This window comes from Xyrauchen texanus, chromosome 36 (genome assembly GCF_025860055.1).
Source record: "Xyrauchen texanus isolate HMW12.3.18 chromosome 36, RBS_HiC_50CHRs, whole genome shotgun sequence".
NCBI classification, from domain to species: domain Eukaryota; kingdom Metazoa; phylum Chordata; class Actinopteri; order Cypriniformes; family Catostomidae; genus Xyrauchen; species Xyrauchen texanus.
The window spans coordinates 31,622,522-31,643,988 of NC_068311.1; the positions used below are offsets into that span (position 1 = coordinate 31,622,522).

At 40.1% G+C, this 21,467-nt stretch overlaps 1 protein-coding gene across 1 annotated transcript in view; it reads right to left on the minus strand.

Moving 5' to 3' along the window:
- Nucleotides 1–20,373, minus strand: part of LOC127629962 (GRB2-associated-binding protein 2-like) — a 163,391-nt gene extending 143,018 nt beyond the window's left edge. Inside the window, exon 1 of the mRNA XM_052107299.1 lies at nucleotides 20,061–20,373. Coding sequence (XP_051963259.1) covers nucleotides 20,061–20,132 — 72 coding nt within the window. The 5' untranslated portion in view covers nucleotides 20,133–20,373. The remainder of the gene's footprint in view (nucleotides 1–20,060) is intronic.
- Nucleotides 20,374–21,467: the final 1,094 nt, after the last annotated feature.

Here is a 21,467-nt window from a genome sequence, read left to right on the forward strand (position 1 = left end):
TATACAGCTTCATTTTGTGCTGTTATCAGAAGTTGTATTTTTAGTATAGAGCAATATATTATGCAGTGATGTAAATGCATCAACAATTTTGAAGACTTCACACCTCATTTTAATGTGGATAAAGGCAATGGAAATTCCAGTTTGTTACAGCATCACAGACTACAAGAATGATTAACCTGCACATCAGCAGTGTGTGTATTGATATACACAGAGAGAAATGCAACTGTGACAATGGAATTTCTACAATGAAATCGGTAACTGAAAATCTTTGATTTGCTGCATCTACGCTGATAGGTGTCTAGACTAGACCATTGTCATATTAGCCATTGAAAAAAAAATCGGGTGTCTTCAAAAATAAACGTAAAAGTGTGTGGCTTTGTATCTGTTCCATCAAGGAGGGAGAAATCAGGAAAAATTTTAGCAAACATTAAGTTAACCTGTTAAGATAAAAAAAATTATTATTTACAAAATCTCCAATGAAAGGCCATTGTTTAAGACATGATATGTTCCATATAAATTTTAGAGCACAACCAGACTGATATCACTGAATCACAGATATCAGTGAATTCGGCCAAAGTAAGTCAAAAGATCTTCACCTAAACTCTATCTGTGCTTATTGAAATTCGAAGCAATGCCCCCAGTGGCCAAAATTGGAAGTGTTGTTTAACGTATGGCACGTATGAGAACAAGAGTGTGCATGTGCATGTAACAGACCGAATAACAAACGCATAGGATGAAGCCCAAAAACAAGTCAACAAAACATTTATGGGAGTACAGTAAGAAGGCACATACACTATAAACTATACCCATTTATAAACACCACTGTAAAATATTGACGGTCCCTCACGTACATGTACTGTATATGTGCTGGTACATTGAGGGAATTCCAGAGTTTTATGTAAAGGGAAACCCCACTACTGAAGCGCAATTCTGCTGCAGGTCGCGATAGAAAGTTAAGAAAACAAACACAGCAAGAACTCTGGAATATCTGGAAATAAAGCAAAGCAACAAAGTATAAAATAGTGAAGTCTTCATCAGATACCATGTTTGTTACTTACACAAGTGTCGCGGAGAATTATGTTGCTGTGGAGAAAGCTGCTTACTGACCAAGTCGCATGTATTCATGAGTAAAATGTACACCGCTTAAACAGTGCATGTAAACTGGAACACTGCTTTCTCGCAATAACCCGATTTCAGGTGTCCTTGTAAATGTATTCACTAACTCAGCAGAATGGGGTCGATGTCAGGGTACTTTAACATTCAGTAACAACTGTGTTATCATGTTGCCGTAACAGTAACTTATTTTAAGCAATTCTTCAATAAAGAGCCATGATCCAAACTATCCAGCTGAATTATATCATTTTGACATTTGAAGAAAAGGGAATATCAAAATCAGGACTTTATTTAATTTTTTTACAGAACTGTTAACTTAAATTATTTTATGAGGAAATGAACTTTCCATAAAGCAACACAAATTATATAATTGTAAAGTGAAATAAAAATTATATAAAACTACTGTTTCATAGTCATTGATAAGAAGTATGAAAACAATATATTTTAAGTTTATTTAAATATTCAGGTATATACAAAAGCCTGAAAGTGTAAGGAGACCGACTTGATTACATAATTTGTAGCGCTTCATGTGAGTGGCCTCTTTTGCCACTATGTGAGTCCATGGTAACAGAGCTCTGATTGGTCAATTTTCAGGATTACAGGTAGTTGTTTTTCACTAGAAAGTCAGCTATTAAACAATTTTTTTTTTTGGTTTGTTCGTTGTTGTTTATTAAGCTCACTTAAAATCCAACAACGTCTTAACACTTTCAAACGTAAGGCCTTCACATGTAGTGCTTTTTAAAGCTTTCATCATACTGAAGTCTATATTTACTATTTCACACAGGCCTCACAGGTTTCACAGGAAGACAGGGCTTTGTTGGAACAGAGTCTAAAAGCTGATGTGGAGCGAAGCCAATACAGCCCCCCTCCCATTATGACCAAGCAGCATGGAGCGCTTTTATTCAAGTCTGACCCTCCATGTGTAACCCGCACAAGAAGAGACAGTCACAATGTAAGTCAAAACTGCGTTTTATTGCAGGCAGGCAAAAGTACAGCAAGGAAAATCCAGATGAAGAATGGTCAGGGTGAGCGATAGGTCAAAAGCCGGGGAATCAAGATATAAACAAGGGGGGCAAATCCAAAGAGAGAGGTCGAGGAAGGCGTGGGGGTCAAAGCCGGGGTAATCAGAATCAAAACAACGAGTAACACTAAACAGGGGAGCTAGGGGAACACTAGAGTTGGCAAGCTAAGGGGTAAACAAGAGGAGTTCAAAACTAGACGAGACTAGCGGGGGGCAAGGACACGGGAAACTAAATACAATAACCAACCAGCGGGAGACGAATGTGCTGTGATATTTATAGAGACGAGTGCAGGTGTAAACAATGACAGGTGATAGGGACGAGTGCAGGTGTATACAATGAACAGGAGTGCAGATGACGCGAGTGCAGGTGTACATAATGTTCTGGCGATAGAAGTGGGCATGTGAGCCCGAGGGGGGGAGATAGTGTACGAGCATGTGAGCTCGTAGGAGTAAAACGAGCGTGCAAGCTCGAGCGAGCAAAACGAGCCTAGAAGCTCGAGGGGGCGGAGCGAGGAAGCGGGAAGCGAGCGAGTACGCTCGCGGAGTGCGTGTGTGTGCTCGGTGAAGCCGAGCGTGCGCGTGAGCTGGACGAAGGGGAGCACGTGTGCGTGCTCGAGGAAGCGGGGAAGGGGCAGAGGAGCGGGGTTCGTGACACCATGTGTCATGTGACAACTGTCATCTGCCACGCACACACACAAAAACACACACACAGGATCTCATCCAATCACATACGTCATCTTTAATATGATGACATCACCTGTGCCCTCAACTGTCAAAACAGATGAATGTTGTAATGATCAGTTTCCATAAACAGCCCTTCCATAAAAAAATGTTCGTCATCTCTTAATGTAATCGACTAATATATTTGTACAAAGCCCTTGAGCATTACAGTGCTAGGACACAGAGAACATAGTGAATTTGTGTCCATATGACTAAGCTAGTTTTTCTGGGAAGTGAAGGTTAACAGGGTCATTTTCCCAATCTATTGAAACCAATTTGATATCATCATTATGCATCCAAGACAAGATATGAATTCTATGTAGAGTTGGGCAATATAGCAACACAAATTGTAGCTCAATGTTTTAATCAGCCTTTTCATGATATTCAAATAAATGGCTTAAAAGGTAAAATTTTTAAATGAGAGGAATCACAATTTCAACTAAATAACCATTTGCTAAGAACTAAATTTTAAATGTTTAAAGTAAGACATACCATAAAATAAGTAATAATCTAGGTAAAAATAACCAAGGCAAGTTTTAACACTGTTTCTCAATAAATAAACACAAGGAGGCATAACATTTATTTATATCAACCAATATGACCAGGGTTTGGAGTGTTACTTTTAAAACGTAATCAGTTACAAATATATATATATATATATATATATATATACAGGCAGCCAAAAGTTTGGAATAATGTACAGATTTAGCTGTTTCTGAAGGAATTTGGTAATTTAATTCACTAAAGTGACATTCAACTGATCACAAAGTATGGTCAGTACATCACTGATGTAAAAAAACAGCACCATCACTATTTGAAAAAGGTCAATTTGATAAAATCTAGACAGGCCATATTTCCATCAGCCATCACTCCAACACCTTTTCCTTGAGTAATCATGCTAAACTGCTAATTTGGTAATAGAAAATCACTTGCCATTATATCAAACACAGCTGAAAGCTATTTGGTTCTTTAAATGATAATTTACATTGTCTTTGTGTTTGCTTTTGAGTTACCACAATATGCAATAGACTGGCATGTCTTAAGGTCAATATTAGGTCATTGAAATTAACAGCTTTCTCTAGAAACTTGTCTGTCAATCATTGTTCCCTTTACAAAAAGCTTCACTACGATGCTGCGCTGCTAAGCGCTACGGGGAACAACTCTAGCTGTGAACCGAGCTGAAATAGTGTGTGTAACACGTCAATGAACATTGACCGGAATTTATAGCCTCGGCTGATGTAATCATTAGATGCACCTGCGGCCAGGTTATAAATGGATACGTCACCAGGTGTCGTCAGAAACTCTTTTTTCAGAGCGATTCTGTTTCTGTGTGTTTCACAAACCCTGTCAAAACTTTCTTTCCTCTGTTAGGAGTTAGAATCAGTTAGGCAGTGTGCAGTGAACGTTGTTCTCTTTTCTCTTCTGTTTAGAAAATATTATATATATATATTTCTAAAAAAAAAAGAAAGAAAAAAAAGAGAGAATGACTGAAAGCCGCAAACGGTGCGTGTTCCCCTCTTCTTGCTCTATAGCTGAAGAGGACACACATCAGTTTTTGCTCTGTTTGTTTGGGGGTAAGAGCACGCTGCTCTCGCGTTGCAGCAGGGCGGGTGCGAGCACTGCGATTTGCTTTAACAGGCAGAGTGCTTCGTGCTCGCCTCGCTTGCTTCCGGGAGTCAGCATTCACGAAAAAGAAAAAAAATAACGATCGTTCGTGGGGCTCTTGCATGGATTTGGCTGAGGAGCAAGAGACGGGTTGATCCCATTCTCTCGCTCTCTCCCCAAACCCAGCTGGTCCTTCGCATGATCTCGAAGCGCGTTCCGATGCTTCTTCGGATCATGAGGAGGATCGCGATTCTCTTCCCGCCTCCGAGCTTTCCATCCGCGATAAAAGAATCTACGGAGGAATTGCTCGATGTTGTTACTCAAGCGGTTGCCAGATTGGACTGGCCACGTGAAAAAGAGACACCAAACCCTCCAAATTAGGGGATAGATTTTATCTTCCAGTCTAAGAAAGGGAATGCCTCATGAGTCCTTTCCCTTCTTTGATAACCTCAATGAAGAGCTTTTTCGCTCATGGAGGAACCCCTATAAAAAAAAAATAAATTAATATATATATATATATATTTTTTTTTTCTTCCCGTGTTCAAATACCCTCTACGGCATTATATTCGACTATCGTGGGTGCTGAGGCACGGGGGTATTCAGTGATGCCGCCGGTCGAAGAGTCTCTCGCCGGGCTCGGCATCGTCACTTAAGAAGCCCTCTCTCCCCTCAAAGCCTTGTAGTACAACCTCCACTTTAGTGGGAAGGGCTTATCAAGCAGCAGGTCAGGCTGGTGCTGCTCTGCACACTATGCTGTTTTACAGGCGTACCAGAATGACCTCCTGGACGACCTGAGTGTGGGTTCTGCGCTTGATGAGCAAGCCTCAGACCCGCCTCAGTCCTGTCTGAACGGAGGCTCAAAAGCAAAGCGTGGCGAGGCGTGCTCCTCCTCCCAGGGATTGGGGACAGTCTCGCCTCCCTCGCCAGCCCTCGAAGCAAGACCTCAGGGCTATCATTTCTAGTAAGAGAAAACCCTGACGGTCTTGCGCCTAGATTAGGGGGTAGCTCCCCTCGGGACGGGGCGCGTGCTTCACTTCACCCCTCCCGGTACCCCCTCGAAGCCCCTCCATTCCCGCCACCTCTTGGTGTTTCAGGTTGCAGAGGCTTCCATCAAAATTGGGTGTTTTCGCTGTTCCTGCATTTTATTCAGGACGCGAAACACTCGACAACCCCTCAACAGGAAGTGTTCAAATATAATACCCATCTCAGAGATCCTGGCAGCGTGGAAACTTCTGCCAGATATATTCTTTTCTGTGGGTCTTATAAGGGCGTCAGGATTTAATTCACTCGCTTCTTTTCCGTGTTTCCACGGCGTGTTCTCACTACCGTAAACCGGATTTCTTTTTTATGTAAAAAAAACAAAAAACCTCAATCTCCTGGTTAAAGGGGCCATGATATGTGTTCCCCTTCCGGAAAGAGAGTTAGGTTATTACACTAAATACTTCCCGTTTCCCATGGAGGGTGAGGGTTGGCGTCTGGCATAGGTCTTAAAGCTTGAACTGCCCGTGGGTGTTCAAGTCCAAGATGATGCCTGTCAAGACGGTCGTGTCTCAAGCACAAGGTCACCATCGATCTTATGATGCACTTCTATACTTCATTTAGAAGTTCTGCCACAACATGGAAAGTTCCTGAGGTTCGCTTCCGGGGGCGAAGTCTTCCAGGATCAGGTTCTTTCACTCGGCCTAGCCCTTTTTACCCGCACATTCACAATGCATGATGTAGCGCTGGCTCCTTGCGACTCTGGGGCATCTGCATTCTAAATTATGTAGACGACTGGCTGATCCTAGCGCAGTTCCAGGAACTGGCAGTTCAGCACAGGGACATCGTCTTAGCTAATCTGTTTATCTGGGGTTGAGGCTCAACGCCAAGAAAAGCGTCCTCTCTCCCACTCAGAACACTGTCTATTGGGGCATCGTATGGAGTTCAATCACAATGCGGGCACAACTGTCTCCCGCTAGGATTGAGTCCATTCAGATCACCCTGAGCAAAGTCAGGCTAGGTCAAGGTTGCACTGTTATCAGTATCAACGATTTCCAGGTCTCAGGGCGACCGCATCCACGATGATCCCTCTGGACCTTCTGCTCTTGAGACCGTTTTTGTTGTGGCCAAAAGCCAGGGGATTTCTTCCAAGGGCCAAAACCCCTAGGCTAAAAAGGGTTACGCGCCTCAGGCTTCGTTCCCTTTCTATGTGGTTCACACCCCGGTTTTCTGCCTTGGGTCCCACTCTAGGTGCGTCTTTTTGTCGCAGACTGCTAACGACAGACGCCTCCCTGACGGGCGGGGTAGCGGCCTTAAGTGGTCGTCCAGCTTAAGGGGATAAAAAGGGGCTTTTTTCAGGGAACAAGGGTTACACAAACCCGAGACGTTTTGAGGAATGAAGGCTATACAATGCTTGAAATTGCCCAAAATAAATTCATACAAAGGTGTACACTAAAGTCGTCAAAGACAAAGGACAACTGGATCTAACAAGGACAAAATAGATGTGGAAGGCCAGATGTACAACTAAACAACAGGATAAGTACAACAGAGTCTCTAGTTTGAGAAATAGATGCCTCACATGTCCTCAGCTGACAGCTTCATTGAATTCTACCCACTCAACACCAGTTTCATGTACACAAGTAAAGAGAAGACTCAGGGGTGCAGGCCTTATGCCGAATTTCAAAGAAAAAGCCAGTAACACAAAAAGAAGGGTAGAATGGGAAAAGAAACACAGACATTGGACAACAGATATGGAAAAGAGAGTTATGGATCTTAACCCCATTGAGCTTTTGTGGGATCAGCAAGACTGTAAGGTGCATGAAAAGACAAGACACATCTATGGCAAGTGTTACAGGAAGAGTATCTGGACAAACTGACAGCTAGAATGCCAAGGATCTTGCAAAGCTGTTATTGCTGCACGTGGATGACATACGAATATAAAGTGAAGCGGGACAGCAATTGTCAGTCGGGTTTTTTGCACTGAGGAGCTGAAAATAAGGTACGGCCATTTACAGTGGTAGGTCTAGTGCTGTGGCAGAAGGGACACAAAGTCTCGTTCCATCCCTCAGGGAATGGAGGTTACAACAGTAACCATGATGTTCCCCTTCTGTCACTCACTCCACGTTGTGTGGAATGAAGTGACAGAAGGGGTCCCATCTAAAACACCATGCACTGACCATGTTACGTGAACTGTCGAGACAGGTGCAAGCAGGCTACTGCGCGCTAGAGGCAACTGTGTCGGCTGCATATAGCCCTCCCCAACACCCCCAAAGAGATGTCACATACAGACCTTAGGTTCCCCACACCCCTGTGGGGGGAAATAGGTGCTACATGACTAGCATGGGAGCAAGCCTGGAAGCCGCGGCCTTTTCTCTCACTATGTCTCTCACATAGGACATCTTAACGCTATCAGATGAGTTGGGGAATGCGGTCTTTCCTGGTCCTATTCTTTCAGGGGGAAAAGACCCACATCCTGCCCAATCTAGGGGGAGGTAACATGTGGCAAATACACCACGAGGGTTGTGAAGCCGTACGTGGGAATGGCGCGGTGGTAGGTCCAGCCTAATGAGGGGGGACTCTACATCACGGGGAGTTTGCCTGAGAAGGGAACTAAGCCCATGGAGCCCGACCCCAGTACAGAGCACCTGTGACTCGTAGTGGGTCAGGCCGCGAATTGCTCAGCTGAATTCGCAGGCCAGAAGGCTAGGGAGGAGAACATCCAGGGAGCGACTCTTAGTGGCTAACCCGGGATAGAAGGCACATTGGATCAACTTGCTGAAGGGCGCTGTGTGCAAGCGGAACACCCAGTCGGTTTTGCCGCATTACCGAGTTCTACTGGCTCAGACCTGACAAAACACGGGACGAGACCGACTCAACCCTGAGATTGTAAAATATGGCGAATGTATTGGGTGTTGCCCAGCCCGCTGCTCTGCACTGACCAAAGCACTGACCGAACTGCGGGTCTTCGGCTCGGGAAAAACTCCAATTTGCGAACAAGCGCCACTTTAGAGTGTAAAGTTGCCTTGTGGAGGGAGCTCTGGCTTGGTTTATCGTGTCTACGACTGCAGGTGGTAGATCCACTAGATCTTCCGCGTCCCATCCAGGGGCCAGACGTGGAGGTTCCAGAGGTCTGGGCGTGGGTGCCAGAGGGTGCCCCGTCCCTGAGAAAGAAGGTCCTTCCTCAGGGGAATTTTCCAGGGAGGTGCTGTCATGAGGAGAGTAAGATACGAGAACCAGGTCCGGGTGGGCCAGTGTCATCATCCAATTCCAGGGGATCAAGGGAGAATGCCAGCTGGCTGTGAGGCGAGCCGCACTCATCCCGAGCTCGGACGGAAGCGAGCGAGCGTGTCGGGTGGTTCGTTTACCTGCTGAAACCAAGCCCGTCGTTATCCCCATATCGCCTTCATCGCTAGCCGGGTCGTTCTCAATCCCGTGGTAAGAAGGAGCAACACGGGGGGCGGCTGAAGTGGCATTCACCTTCAGGAAGGAGAGCCGCAACGGTGCCATGATCATGTTCTCGCAAAGATTACATGAGCCGTCCACGAACGCCGCCTCAGTGTGATCGCTGCCCAGGCTCACGAGGCAGTGTCTGTGGCCGTCGGTCTTGGAGAGAAATCAACCGCATCCAGGAACAACACAGGGGTGGAAGGGCATCTTGAAAAAGACGCGTTCTGAAAAGGACGTTCAACGCCGCTGTGTATTGCTATTTTGTGGAAAACTCAAACTCTTTTAGAGGAATCAAACTCTTTTAGGAGGAGAACACTCTTTTAACAGTGAAAAGTGCTGTCGAAGCACCCAGGGGCGTGGACTGCACAGCGTACAGAGGAAGAGAACTCCAGCTGGAAATGCGCCGTAGATCCAACAGCAATGCTTATCGCTGACAGAGGTGAGTGAAACAGTGGTGAACTCAGCTTGCTGTTGCACAATTGTTCAGCTCTGAAGAAAAATTCTGACTGACAATTGCTGCCCTGCTTCCCTTTATACCTGTATGTCCGGGGCGGGGCATGCAAATTCTGTCTGCCAACATGACATTGGCCTTTTCTCAGGTTCAGAGGTACATTTGGCGTCCCAGCAAGATCCCTTGTGTCACTTCATTCAACACAACTTCGAGTGAGTGACAGAAGGGGAACTGTTTTCAGACAACAGATCATCTTAATGGGATCTGATTTCTTATTATAAAAAAAACATTCATTTTGATTCATCACTCAGTAGAAAAACAGTAGAATTAAAAAAAAAAAAAAAAGAAACCCCAAACACATCCCACTCACTTCCCCTTCTCATGAGACCAGGGGCTGAACATTTCCTGTAGGTGCCATCAAGAGGAAGTCTGGAACATATTGCTGCTGCTGTTGCGCTTTCAGTTATAACACAAACAGGTACGTCCACAGGACATGCTGAAGGCCAGGCTATTTACTATATAAAGATCTGCCATCTTGACAGTAATTTCCTGGCCGAAAAAAAACGGTCAGAAAGATTGTGTCAAATAAGAGCCTCATGTAAAGAAGCCTATAAGTCATTGTAGATAATTGACATAATTTCTGCTGGAAACAAGCAGGAAACAATCATAATTTTCCTCTACATCAATTAAAATCTTAACTACATTTTTATATTTTCTGGAGAAAATGTGAGTGCAAAATCAGCAACTATGTTAGTACTGGATGTGGTTGCCAGGGTGTTCTTGTTTTGGTTGCTAGTGTGTTGCCTGGTGGTTGTTAGATAGTTGCTAGGGTGGTTGTAAGTGGCTGCTTATGGCCCAAGTCTAAAGTGATAATTCCAGATATCAAGTCAATACAAGGGTGTTGGGGGTGGCTACCAAAGTGTTACTATTCGGCTGCAACAGTGTCTGTCCACTTTTTAGCTGTCTGAAAGTTTTTTCCCAAGGGATTCAAAAGGGATTTCATCAAAGAGTTCTTAGACATGAACCAAACCAACCAGCACCAAGGTGAATCACAACAATAGCAAAATTTAATTTGAAGTGAAAATGTATTTAACTGTGTATATAATTTTTCATTAGGGCTTGAACTATAATTCCATGAAGCATTGCGAATGACAAAATCAAATCAAGTATAGAAGAATAGAAACATAGTTTATTTTATTTTATTGCAAAACATTCTGATATTTGTAAATATATATGTAAGTAGCTCGAGAGTGTTGGCAGACCGAATTGATTGCATCATTCACAGTGCATCATAGGAGTGGGTAGTCACTGCAGAGCATGTTTGGCACGCTTTTAACATTAAACACGTTATTAAACAGGATTTTTAAAAAATGTGGGAAAAAAAGTTGTAATAGCCTTACGCGAACTAATAGCATCAACAGAATATACCATTGATTAACAATGTCGGAGCTCACGGTTGGTCTGTCTTGAAAGGTTATTAAGGTATCTTTAAAAATCTATTTCCATATGGAAACAAATTCATGGGATAATTAACTATACAGTATATAAAATCAAATGGGAACACGACAACTATGCTCTAAGGTCTCTAGATATGTCTTGATATTGTTTGCCATTTTTATCATCCGCCAAACAAAAATCTTTTAGTTTTATCGTTTAGAAAAGTAATAGCACACCTCTCCACAACAAGCTTCATGATTTGATGTATCATTCATGTCCATAGCACAACCTGTTTAGCACGGAATGATTTGTTCTCCAAACTTTAGATCTTAGGGTTAGGGGTTTGTTCAAATCTTAGCTAGCACCACTAATTCCAAACATTTCACTGAACTTTAAGGCATGGAGCAGTAGCCTATAAAGGCCTGTGACCCCAAGCCTAGCTGACACATTTAGTTGAGTGTCTTTCAGCACTCAAAAGGACATCCAGCTGTCTGTAATTTTGGTATATAGAGCAAATTGAATATGTGTCAGATGATGTGGAACATGGAGAATGTCTGTTTGAGAGTTGGTTTGTCTGTCAAAGCAGGAACCGAGAGGTGTTCGGTGCTGATCTCGGAGGGCAAGGTCTTCCTAGCGCCCCCCTGCAAAACAACAGCACAGGCGGCAGCTGACACAGGGACTTTTGAGTTCTGTCTGTTCGCCTGCTCTGGAAAATTTGATAACCCCTACACAGACACAAACAACTGCCCCTGAACTGCAAAAATGTATTATCTTACAAGTTTTTGTCTTGTTTATTAAAATATCTAAACATTCTTAAAAAAACATATATTTTTTGGAAAAGCAAAAAAAAACTTTTTATTTAAAAACTAAAAACCTAAGAGAAATGTTATCATCTAATATAATTTTGCTTCTCAAGTAAATGTATCTTGTTTTAAGGGTGTTTCGACATTTTTACTTGAAAACACTTTCCAGACTACAAACAGACTACAAAACAGGGTAGTGAGGAAGTTCACAGAAGAAATAGAACATGCTGCAGCCACCTTCCCTTGATACGATCATACAGGAATGTAGCGATTGATTATGCAAACTGACATGTTTGGGAGGTGATGTCAGATCAGAACCAGAAGAGTGGGTGGTACCAAATACTGCCAGTGCTGTTAAACTCTTATGTTACACATACAAACATACACAGTTGAGATTTTTCTATGTTTCCTCATAATCTGATCATGGAGGCATTTTTAATGAACAACAGATTAAATGAGAAAGGTCAAACCAGTGGCAGTTGTAGGCAAAGGAAATGCTATAGTGGGAAATTAGTAAGCCAGAATTGTCCATCCATTTCCGACCTTTAGTTTTATTGCAGTCAGCAGTTACACAGTCTTTGATACGGCTTCACAGGTTACACTGGCAAGTGGCAAAATTGTACTGACGGAACTGAATAAACTAACCATTTAAAAACATGTTTGCCATATTTCACCTATATATAGAATGGCAGCCAAAAGTTTGGAATAATGTACAGATTTGCTCTTATGGAAAGAATTTGGCACTTTTATTCCCCAAAGTGTCATTCATCTGATCACAATGTATAGTCAGGACATTAATAAAATGTGTCCAGATTCACCCCACGCTTCCTGTAACACTTGCCATAGATGTCTTGTCGGGCACTTCTCACACACATTACAGTCTAGCTGATCCCACAAAAGCTTAATGGGGTTAAGATCCATAACACTCTTTTCCAATTATCTGTTGTCCAATGTCTATGTTTCTTTGCCCACTCTAACATTTTCTTTTTGTTTTTCTGTTTCAAAAGTGGCTTTTTCTTTGCAATTCTTCTCATAAGGCCTGCACCCCTGAGTCTTCTCTTTACTGTTGTACATGACACTAGTGTTGAGAAGATAGAATTCAATGAAGCTGTCAGCTTAGGACATGTGAGGCATCTATTTCTCAAATTAGAGACTCTGATGTATTAACATCTTGTTTATTTGTACAACTGGCCTTCCACATCTCTTTCTATCCTTGTTAGATCCAGTTGTCCTTTGTCTTTGAAGACTGTAGCGTACACCTTTGTATGAAATCTTAAGTTTTTTGGCAATTTCAAGCATTGTATAGCCTTCATTCCTCAAAACAATGATTGGCTGACAAGTTTCTAGAAAAAGCTGTTTCTTTTTTGCCCTTTTTGACCTAATATTGACCTTAAGACATGCCAGTCTATTGCATACTGTGGCAACTCAAAAGCAAACACAAAGACAATGTAAATGATAATGTAAAGAATCAAATAGCTTTCAGCAGTGTTTGATATTTTGCAAGTGTTTGAGTGTTTGCAAGTGATTTTCTCATACCAAATTAGCAAATTAGCATGATTACTCAAGGAAAAGGTGTTGGAGGGATGGCTGCTAGAAATGGGGAACGTCTAGATTTGATCAAATATGACTTTTTTCAAATAGTGATGGTGCTGTTTTTTACATAAGGAATATCCTGACTATACTTTGTGATCGGTGGAATGCCACTTTGGTGAATTAAAGCACAAATTTTCTTCCAAAACAGCAAAATGTGTATATTATTCCAAACTTTTGGCCACCAGTATGTATACACATATAGCTTAAAGAAAATAAAGCTTATTTGAGGACCCCCTAAATCTCATTACCATAATGCAAAAGAGAAAAAAAGGTCCTTTCTGTTAGAAAAAAAAAAAGATGAAAATTCTTATTATTATTTTTAAATAAACAATAATGAAAATCTATAAGAAATGTTTTTTTTTTATTATTTGTTGCTTAATTGCAACAAATCACAATGTAAAAAATGAAATGGTCCTAACAATATGCTTCATTTTATTCATAAAAAATATAAATTATTTAATACTTTTTTATTTGTTATTTTGGTAAATTTTTACCTTAGTCATACTTTTATTACAAATAAACAATTCTTTAAATAATTAAATAAAGAAGGGAAAGTATTATAAAAACATGAGTGTAAATACAGCCTACCCTCTCAGAAAATTAAACAATTGCATCAGCAAACTTACTACGTCAGTTTTCAGCAGTTGCTACAAGGCTGTAACTGCCCAGGGTGTTTGCCTTGCATATTTGCATATCATTTACATGACAGGATTGACGTTAAAGACATACCTTCCAAAACATGTATTTGCCTGCACTACTTTAAATACACCTGAACCCTACTGCTGGGGAATCACATGGAAATTTTTTAAAGAAAAAAATACAATTGTACATTTTGAAAACAATTTGAAAAAAAAAAAAAACAGTTAATACATTGAACATGAATAGGATAAGGAAGTAATGCTTCCCTGAAACCTTAACTTATGTCTTACAATGGTAAATCCGCATCAGTCATAATCTTGTTCTGAAATACATTTGCTTCAGTATTCACTCTCACGGTTCACCAGTACTCAAACCATTTATAGGCCAACAACAAACTGGACAGTGTCTGTTGAACTCTTTCTGAATCCAATAAAATGTGAAAAGATGACTCAAACCAATCAGTTAGTACCTGCCAAAACTATCCAATGCCAACATTTTGTAAGCCAACATTGAGGCAGCATCATTTCTTTCAGCTGAAAACACTTTGCTTAAGAATGCTTAAATCCACAGCTGCTTAAAATATCTCTCTGCATTAGAATGTCAGTTATGTATATCAGATGACAGCAATTCAGTCTGCTAAATGGCATGTCATTATCCAGCAGCAGCCTGTTTAAGTGGAAGGAATTTTTAGAATGAACAGTTGACCCTTCGCTAAGCCCAGCCTTAAAAGAGTTTCTGACCAATCTTAGCAAGTGTCGCCATCCACCATTTCTCTAACAAGCACTTGCTTTTTTCTAACGAGAGTCTATGGGAGTAATGTGTTTTTGAGGAGTTTTAAGTGGGATTTTATAGAAAATATATATACTACAAAAAAAAGAAAATGAAAACATTGTTGCTGTGTCACTTGTAATAGTGACACAAGTTACCTAGAGAGGACACACACATGTTTTTCTCTTTCTTTTTATGTTAATGAGCATTCTATGGATTAAACTGTCAGCCCTCACCCCGACTAAACATGTACAATAAATCTAATAACTTAACAAGAATTAATTCAGGTCAAAATAAATGCAATAGTAAATAAAGAGTTCATAGCATCATAGTAAGTGTGTAATGAGACGTTATTAGCAGTTCTGTTCACTAATGTTATCAGGTGTGTTATTGCCATCAAATTACGTTTTTCCTTTTTAAGTTAATATGATTATCGTTTGCCTCAATTCTGATTCAGTCTCCACAGTTTTCAATAAAATTTCTGTGTAATTTATAATTTCTTTTAGGAAAAACATCGGATATGCTTTAAAATGTCACTTCATTCAAGCCAACGTAAGAATATTTTAAATTCCATTTATGAGAATATTTTGCCAAAAACTACGCCGTTTATGGCAGTCTCTCATTGAACTACTTGAAGTTCTGAAAAGCTTGTCAGCGGTAGCACCGGTAACCGGGGGGGCATAGAGAAGTGTCAATTAGTCCTCTCAGTACAGGCTGTCTGTGTGCTGCTATTTTTATTTTATTTATGTGGATCGAACATTTTTGGATGCAAGACTTCAAGACCAACTCAATTTACCAGATCACATCTCAAAGAATGCACAATTGTGAAGATTTACACTACAATATCACCCTTCCTCTCTGTACATTCCACAGAACTTCTTGACAAGTCACTTGTCATAACTAGACTGGACTACTGTAACGCTCTCATTTCAGGCCTCCCTGCATGCACAATTAGACCCCTAAAAATGATCCAGAATGCAGCAGCACATCTGATCTTTAATGAACCAAAGAGAGCACATGATACATCACTTCTTGTCTCTCTTCAATGGCTGCCGGTTGATGCACGTATCAAATTCAAGGCTCTGATGCTGCCATAGAGAACAGTCACTGGGTCTGCTCCAGTGTACCTAAAATAATTTTAGCAGAGCTACGGTCTGTAGCCTGCGGTCGGTTAAGGAGCGGCTCCTTGTTGTACCAGCACAGAGGCACCAAAACACTTTCCCGGACATTCGGTTTCGTCTTTGAACACTTTTTCTTGTTCTTGTTACACTTTAATCTGTCTTGAATCCTACTATTCTTATGATAGTGAAACTGTGTAATGTAGCACTTTTCTACCTCTGTCATTTTAAGATTACTCACTTGTGATGTATTATTCCTCTTTTGTAAGTCGCTTTGTATAAAAGCATCTGCCAAATTAATAAATGTAAATGTAAGACCACTGTCCTGCCTTACAACTGCTTGTAGATAAATATAGTGTTCTATAAAACACTTTTACTATAGTGCATGAGTTGCAAGGTGATACATTTTACAAATTGCATTACATAACCAACTACATTTACAACTTTGTTTGAACATGATTCAATTGCATTGTAGCTCACTTGAAAGAGCATTGCACTTGCAATGCAAAGAAATGGAAATGGAGTCCTGAAGATCACACAAGTCTAGGCCTAAGCTGAAAGTGTCAACAAAGCACTACAAAATTATGTTGTTGCTTTAGCAATTGCGGTTTTTATCTCACATTCACTTTTTACGGCACTTTTGTTTAGGTTTAGGTTTGGGGTAGGAAGATGCACGAAAGAGCATTAACCCTTAACCATCTGTTTGGGAGAACATTTAATTTGCTTTTAGCACCACATAGTGGACATTTCACCTTGGAACTGCCACGATATTTTAATATCACACATCAATTTGCATATTTCGCCAAAGTCACGTAATTTTCATATAACATGCTGGACCAAATATTATCCTTGCCGGTATAAATATATATCGGTTTTAGAGCTGTCAAAATGAACGTTTTAATGCATGCGAGTCATTCAAAACGTTTAATGTGTTATTTTTTCTTAATAGCGATTAATGCATTTACCATTAATACAACATAAACCAGCATAAACACTGGTTTGAAGGGTGGAACCTTTGTAATATATCAGCCCGGATTCATTACACAGACGCACACCTCACAACACACACAATAGCACTTCTACTGAAGCGAGCCTACAAGCTTAGCATAAGATAGCCTAAAGTGGCAGTCGCAAAGACATTCTATGGGTGGTACTGTCGTAACACGCTAGTTGACTAGTCTTCTATGATAGAGCTGCGGAGGTTGTTAACTCAGTAAATAAAAGAATATCTGCACGCCCACACACAACAGCGTTTGGTGATAAAATTATGTAGAAAGGAATTTTTAATGCTAAAAATTTTGATGTACAAAACAAGCCCAGATGGGATTTGTGACAGAAATCAAGTATTGTTCAGCCAATATAAGGCGCAGAAGCACATCAAGTATTAACTGTCACCAAAATGCAGAATGAGATGTTTTTGTCTTCAAGCTCTCTTCATGTGGAGTACAAAGCACTGCTGGCGATGATGCCCTAACGCGAATCATGAAAGCGACTTCACGATTACTGTAGCAAAACACATAGCCACAGTCTACCGGTAGATTGTTGAGGAGATTTACTGCGCATTGCTATGAAAATGATAACAATGGGGACTAGTTCTTTCAAGTAGTCAAACTCCCACTTAAACTTTGGAAAACGTTTAATGTTACTTGAATTGGTGCTATTTTAATGCATTTCTATCTTTATACTGTGGAACGATTTGTTTGGAAAATGTTAATGAATCATTATATTGTAACATTTTCTTTTCTTTTCTTTCCTAAGATGAAAATAAATGCATTTTGACAGGAAAAGAAGTATATACAGTGTCAAATTTCAGCACTTTCAAAATCTGCATTCAATTGCAATTAACTAAAGAAAAATATGCAGTTAATCACAATTAAACATTTTAATCAACTGATAGCACTAATCGGTTTATTATAAGCAACCCCAATGATTTCAAATTGGCCTAAAGTCTATTAGTCATTTTGTGCCAATTAACAGAAGTGTTAGTTCCCGCTTAAATGTCAAATGATTTTCTGTTTAATATGCTTTTAGTACATTTTTTGCAAATACTGTGTTAAAAAATAATTTGATTGATATTGACAATGTTGTGTGTGTGCCCAATTTGTCATCTAAAAAATGTATTATCTGTCGAGTCAGGATCAGATACAAATCTAACCCATCCCTACAGAGAAAACCATCTTAAACCAGCCGGGGGTTAGTTTGTCTCCCAGCATGGCTACAATGGTAGGGCTGGTCTGGTTTGCTGGTTTTAGAGGGGTTTTGGGTACTTTAGTCACCGACAACCATCTAAAGCATTTAACCATCTAAAACCAGTTTGATCAGCAAATCACCTTTGGCTAAACCAGCTGTTTTCTCCAGCAGAGATATCAGCCACTCATTGTCCTGTCCAGCTGAATAGTGAATGTCTGCTAATTGGCCCATTTCCTACCTGGCTTTTCTGTTCTTGTGTTGTGTGAACTGGACATTTTTGGACGTAAGACCCAAAGAATACTGTCCTTTTTGTAGATTAAAAGAGGAGTTTTTGTTTATTTAATTTTTTTACTAAAGGACCATTGACCTTCAGTTATAATGCATGTCTTCTTTTTTCTTTTTCAGAGCCATTCCTGTGCAGCTCCATGAAAGATGGCTGCTTTAAGTGGAAGACAATAAGGAAATGACCTAGCATGTGTGCATCTGAGGAAACACAGATATGGACTCTCCAAATGAAACTGAGAGAGAGGGAAAAAGAATGTGAGCAAGAGAAAGAGATGACATCATGGCAAATTAGGTAGGAGGATGGAGAAGTCCTGTAATGCAACACTGTAGATAAACATGAGACAGCTGTATTTATGATAACTAACACTGAGGGCCTTCTCCAGCTTTTGTGCAGGATGCATTATCTGGTCTGGCAAACCGGAAAGCAATAGTCCCCAATGTTCAGGCACCAAAGCAGGATGTGAGGACAAAGATCCATACATCCAACAGTGGTCTACAGTTTACAATAATGCAGCCACTGGCTCCAAACAAACCAATATGGGACAATCAGTTTCTGCCCTCTTAGTAGGGACAGTTGTGTGGACAGCAGTTCAAAACAGAATTAGGAGACAGACGGTGTGTCTGTGGTATCTTTAAAGCCCATTGTGCATGGCAATTAAATCCAGATTATGATACTCTTATAATCTTATTATAAAGCAGGTATTATTGGTGGTCATCCTGAATAATAAACATGTAATTGTGTAGTTTAATTATGTTGTCAGTTCTTGTTCATCTTATTTACAGTAGTGAGGAGAGGAGGGATGCTGGGGAAAAACAGGTTGGTTGCACCTGCTAAGGCTGGGACAAAAAGCAGTGACAGACAAATATATTGTTTACAGTATATGATCAAATGATAGAGCCTGGCGGATTAATCGTCATTTTATCTGTAATTTAATTAATTACACTATTTGTTGGCCAAAACAATGGTTTCATAGGGTGAATGCAAGTACAGGGACACTTTCTGATAATTCGTCATTGACATTGTCTTAAAATATGAAGGAAATGGCTTAGCACCACAATACAGACCTTTTTGTATTTAATGAATAAATAAATGCAAAAACGTAATTGTACGACTTGACCTATTTTTTTGTAAATGCTTTTTACATTTGGGCTGTTTTGTATTTTATATTGGCTTTACTGCTTAAATTTAACTGAAAAAACTATAAAAAAGCTGTTATTTCATTTCTTTAATTACATAAATTACAATATTTGTTGGCCAAAACAATGTTTTATGGTGAATAGAGGTAAAGTTGGACACTTTGGGATAATTTGTCATTGGCATTGTTTTAAAATATGATGGCAAATGGCTTAGCCACTCACACAAAACCATTTTTATTTATTATATTTTTTATTATCATTTAATGAAGAAATATTCAATACAAATGTATTGGTTTGGATTTTTATTTTATTACTGTTTAAATTTGTCTGAAAAGCCTAAAAAGCTGTACAATTGCAAATTCCACTGTGACAACAAACATGCCCCACTACTGGTCAATGTGTGCTAAATAAACAGTTTTTTTTTTAATTATTATTCCCTGGACAATATTGGTGAAAATGTTAAATATAGCCAATACTGTAAGGTTTGTTTTTATACACAAATTGACTAAAAATACATGCTTTGAGAAATATTCACTGGAGTAAGTCTCTCCGACAAGATACTGGCCATCGACCATAATAAAGCAAATTTGAATAACTATACTAATATTGGTCACATTTTTCTTTCTTTCAGAGGGATGAAAAGACTCCAGTCACAGAGTTGGTTTCACACAAGTTAACAGCCCTCTGCATCACTAACACAGCAAAAATTCAACAGTTTTAAAATAGTCGGGAAATACTGCGTTTAAAACACTTACATATCTCCGCAGTTTTTTCTCGGGAGGTGACTTTCTAAGCCACCCTTGACAGATGATTTCTCCTCCACTCATTTTCCGAAAAGAAAAATCACCACAGAAATATCACTTTGAACTCATTAGATGATGCAGTTCCATCTATATTGAACGGGCGTGAAGCTGTTATGTAGATGTAAAGCGCACTTTGATGTAGCGATCCGGTGCGTCATTTAGTGATGATGCGGGTAGCGCGCGGCGCGTCCTCTGCGCACTGTAAACACTACACCCGTCGGGAACCAACCCGAGATAGACGGTTGACGCGAGATAAGGAGGGGTAAACGAGTTGTACGGTGATGTAGGAAGTGCTGTTGGGTGTCTGCTGTTTGTTGTCCCACTCATACACACACCACGCCCACAGAACTGAAGGGACGGGACCTCTCTCTGTGTGTATAGGGATGAACAAAGTAACAATGAAACGCACGCGTGAAATTCACAGCGCTGACATCGGCCAATTAAACTCACACATATTATAAATGTACTTAAAATACACGATATGGCGACCTTTTAACTCTATATAAAGTTTGGGAAAGTTTCTTTAAGCAAATGTAAAAAAGAATTGAGGAAATTAACCTTTTGTAAAGACAAATACAAACTGACTTTCAGGGAGTGTCTAATGTCCTTAATTTATTACAGTAACCATCAATATTAAATAAGACTCTGCAGAGCCCAATATCGTGTCCTGAGTTCCCAGAATCCACCGAACGACAGTAGTTTCCCTAGCGTCTTAATTAATTTGACAAACAGCGGCACCTAGTGGACGAATATAGGTAATGCAAGTTTCGCACTTAAAATCACTTCGCAACTCTTTGCAAAAGGCGTTGCAAAAATCATGGCAGAGAAGCGTTAGTGTAGCAAGTTCTGAGAAAAGGTCTAGAATCATTAGTTTGCAGAGCGTTTGATAAGGCAATGAAAAGTGTGACTTAAAGGGATATTTTACCCAAAAAATAAAAATCTCTCCTTAATTACTCACCCTCATGCCATCCTAGATGTGCATTACATTCTTTCATCAGCTGAACACAAATAAAGATTTTTAGAAGAATATTTCAGCTCTAAAGGTTCTCAATGCAAGTCAATGGGTAGCACAAATGCATAAATTTAGTCCATAAGACTCCAGTGTTCAATCCATATCTTCAGAAGAGATATTATATGTGTGGGTGAGAAACAGATAAATAAGATAAAAGTCCTTTTTTTCTACTAGTTTCCACTTTCATTAACATTCTTCTTTTGTTTTCAGCAAATCGCATTCTTCATACATATCACCACCTGGGCAGGGAGGACAATTTATAGTAAAAAAAAATGACATACATATGCATCTGTTTCTCACCCACACTTATCATTTTGCTTCTGAAGATACAGATTTAACCACCGGAG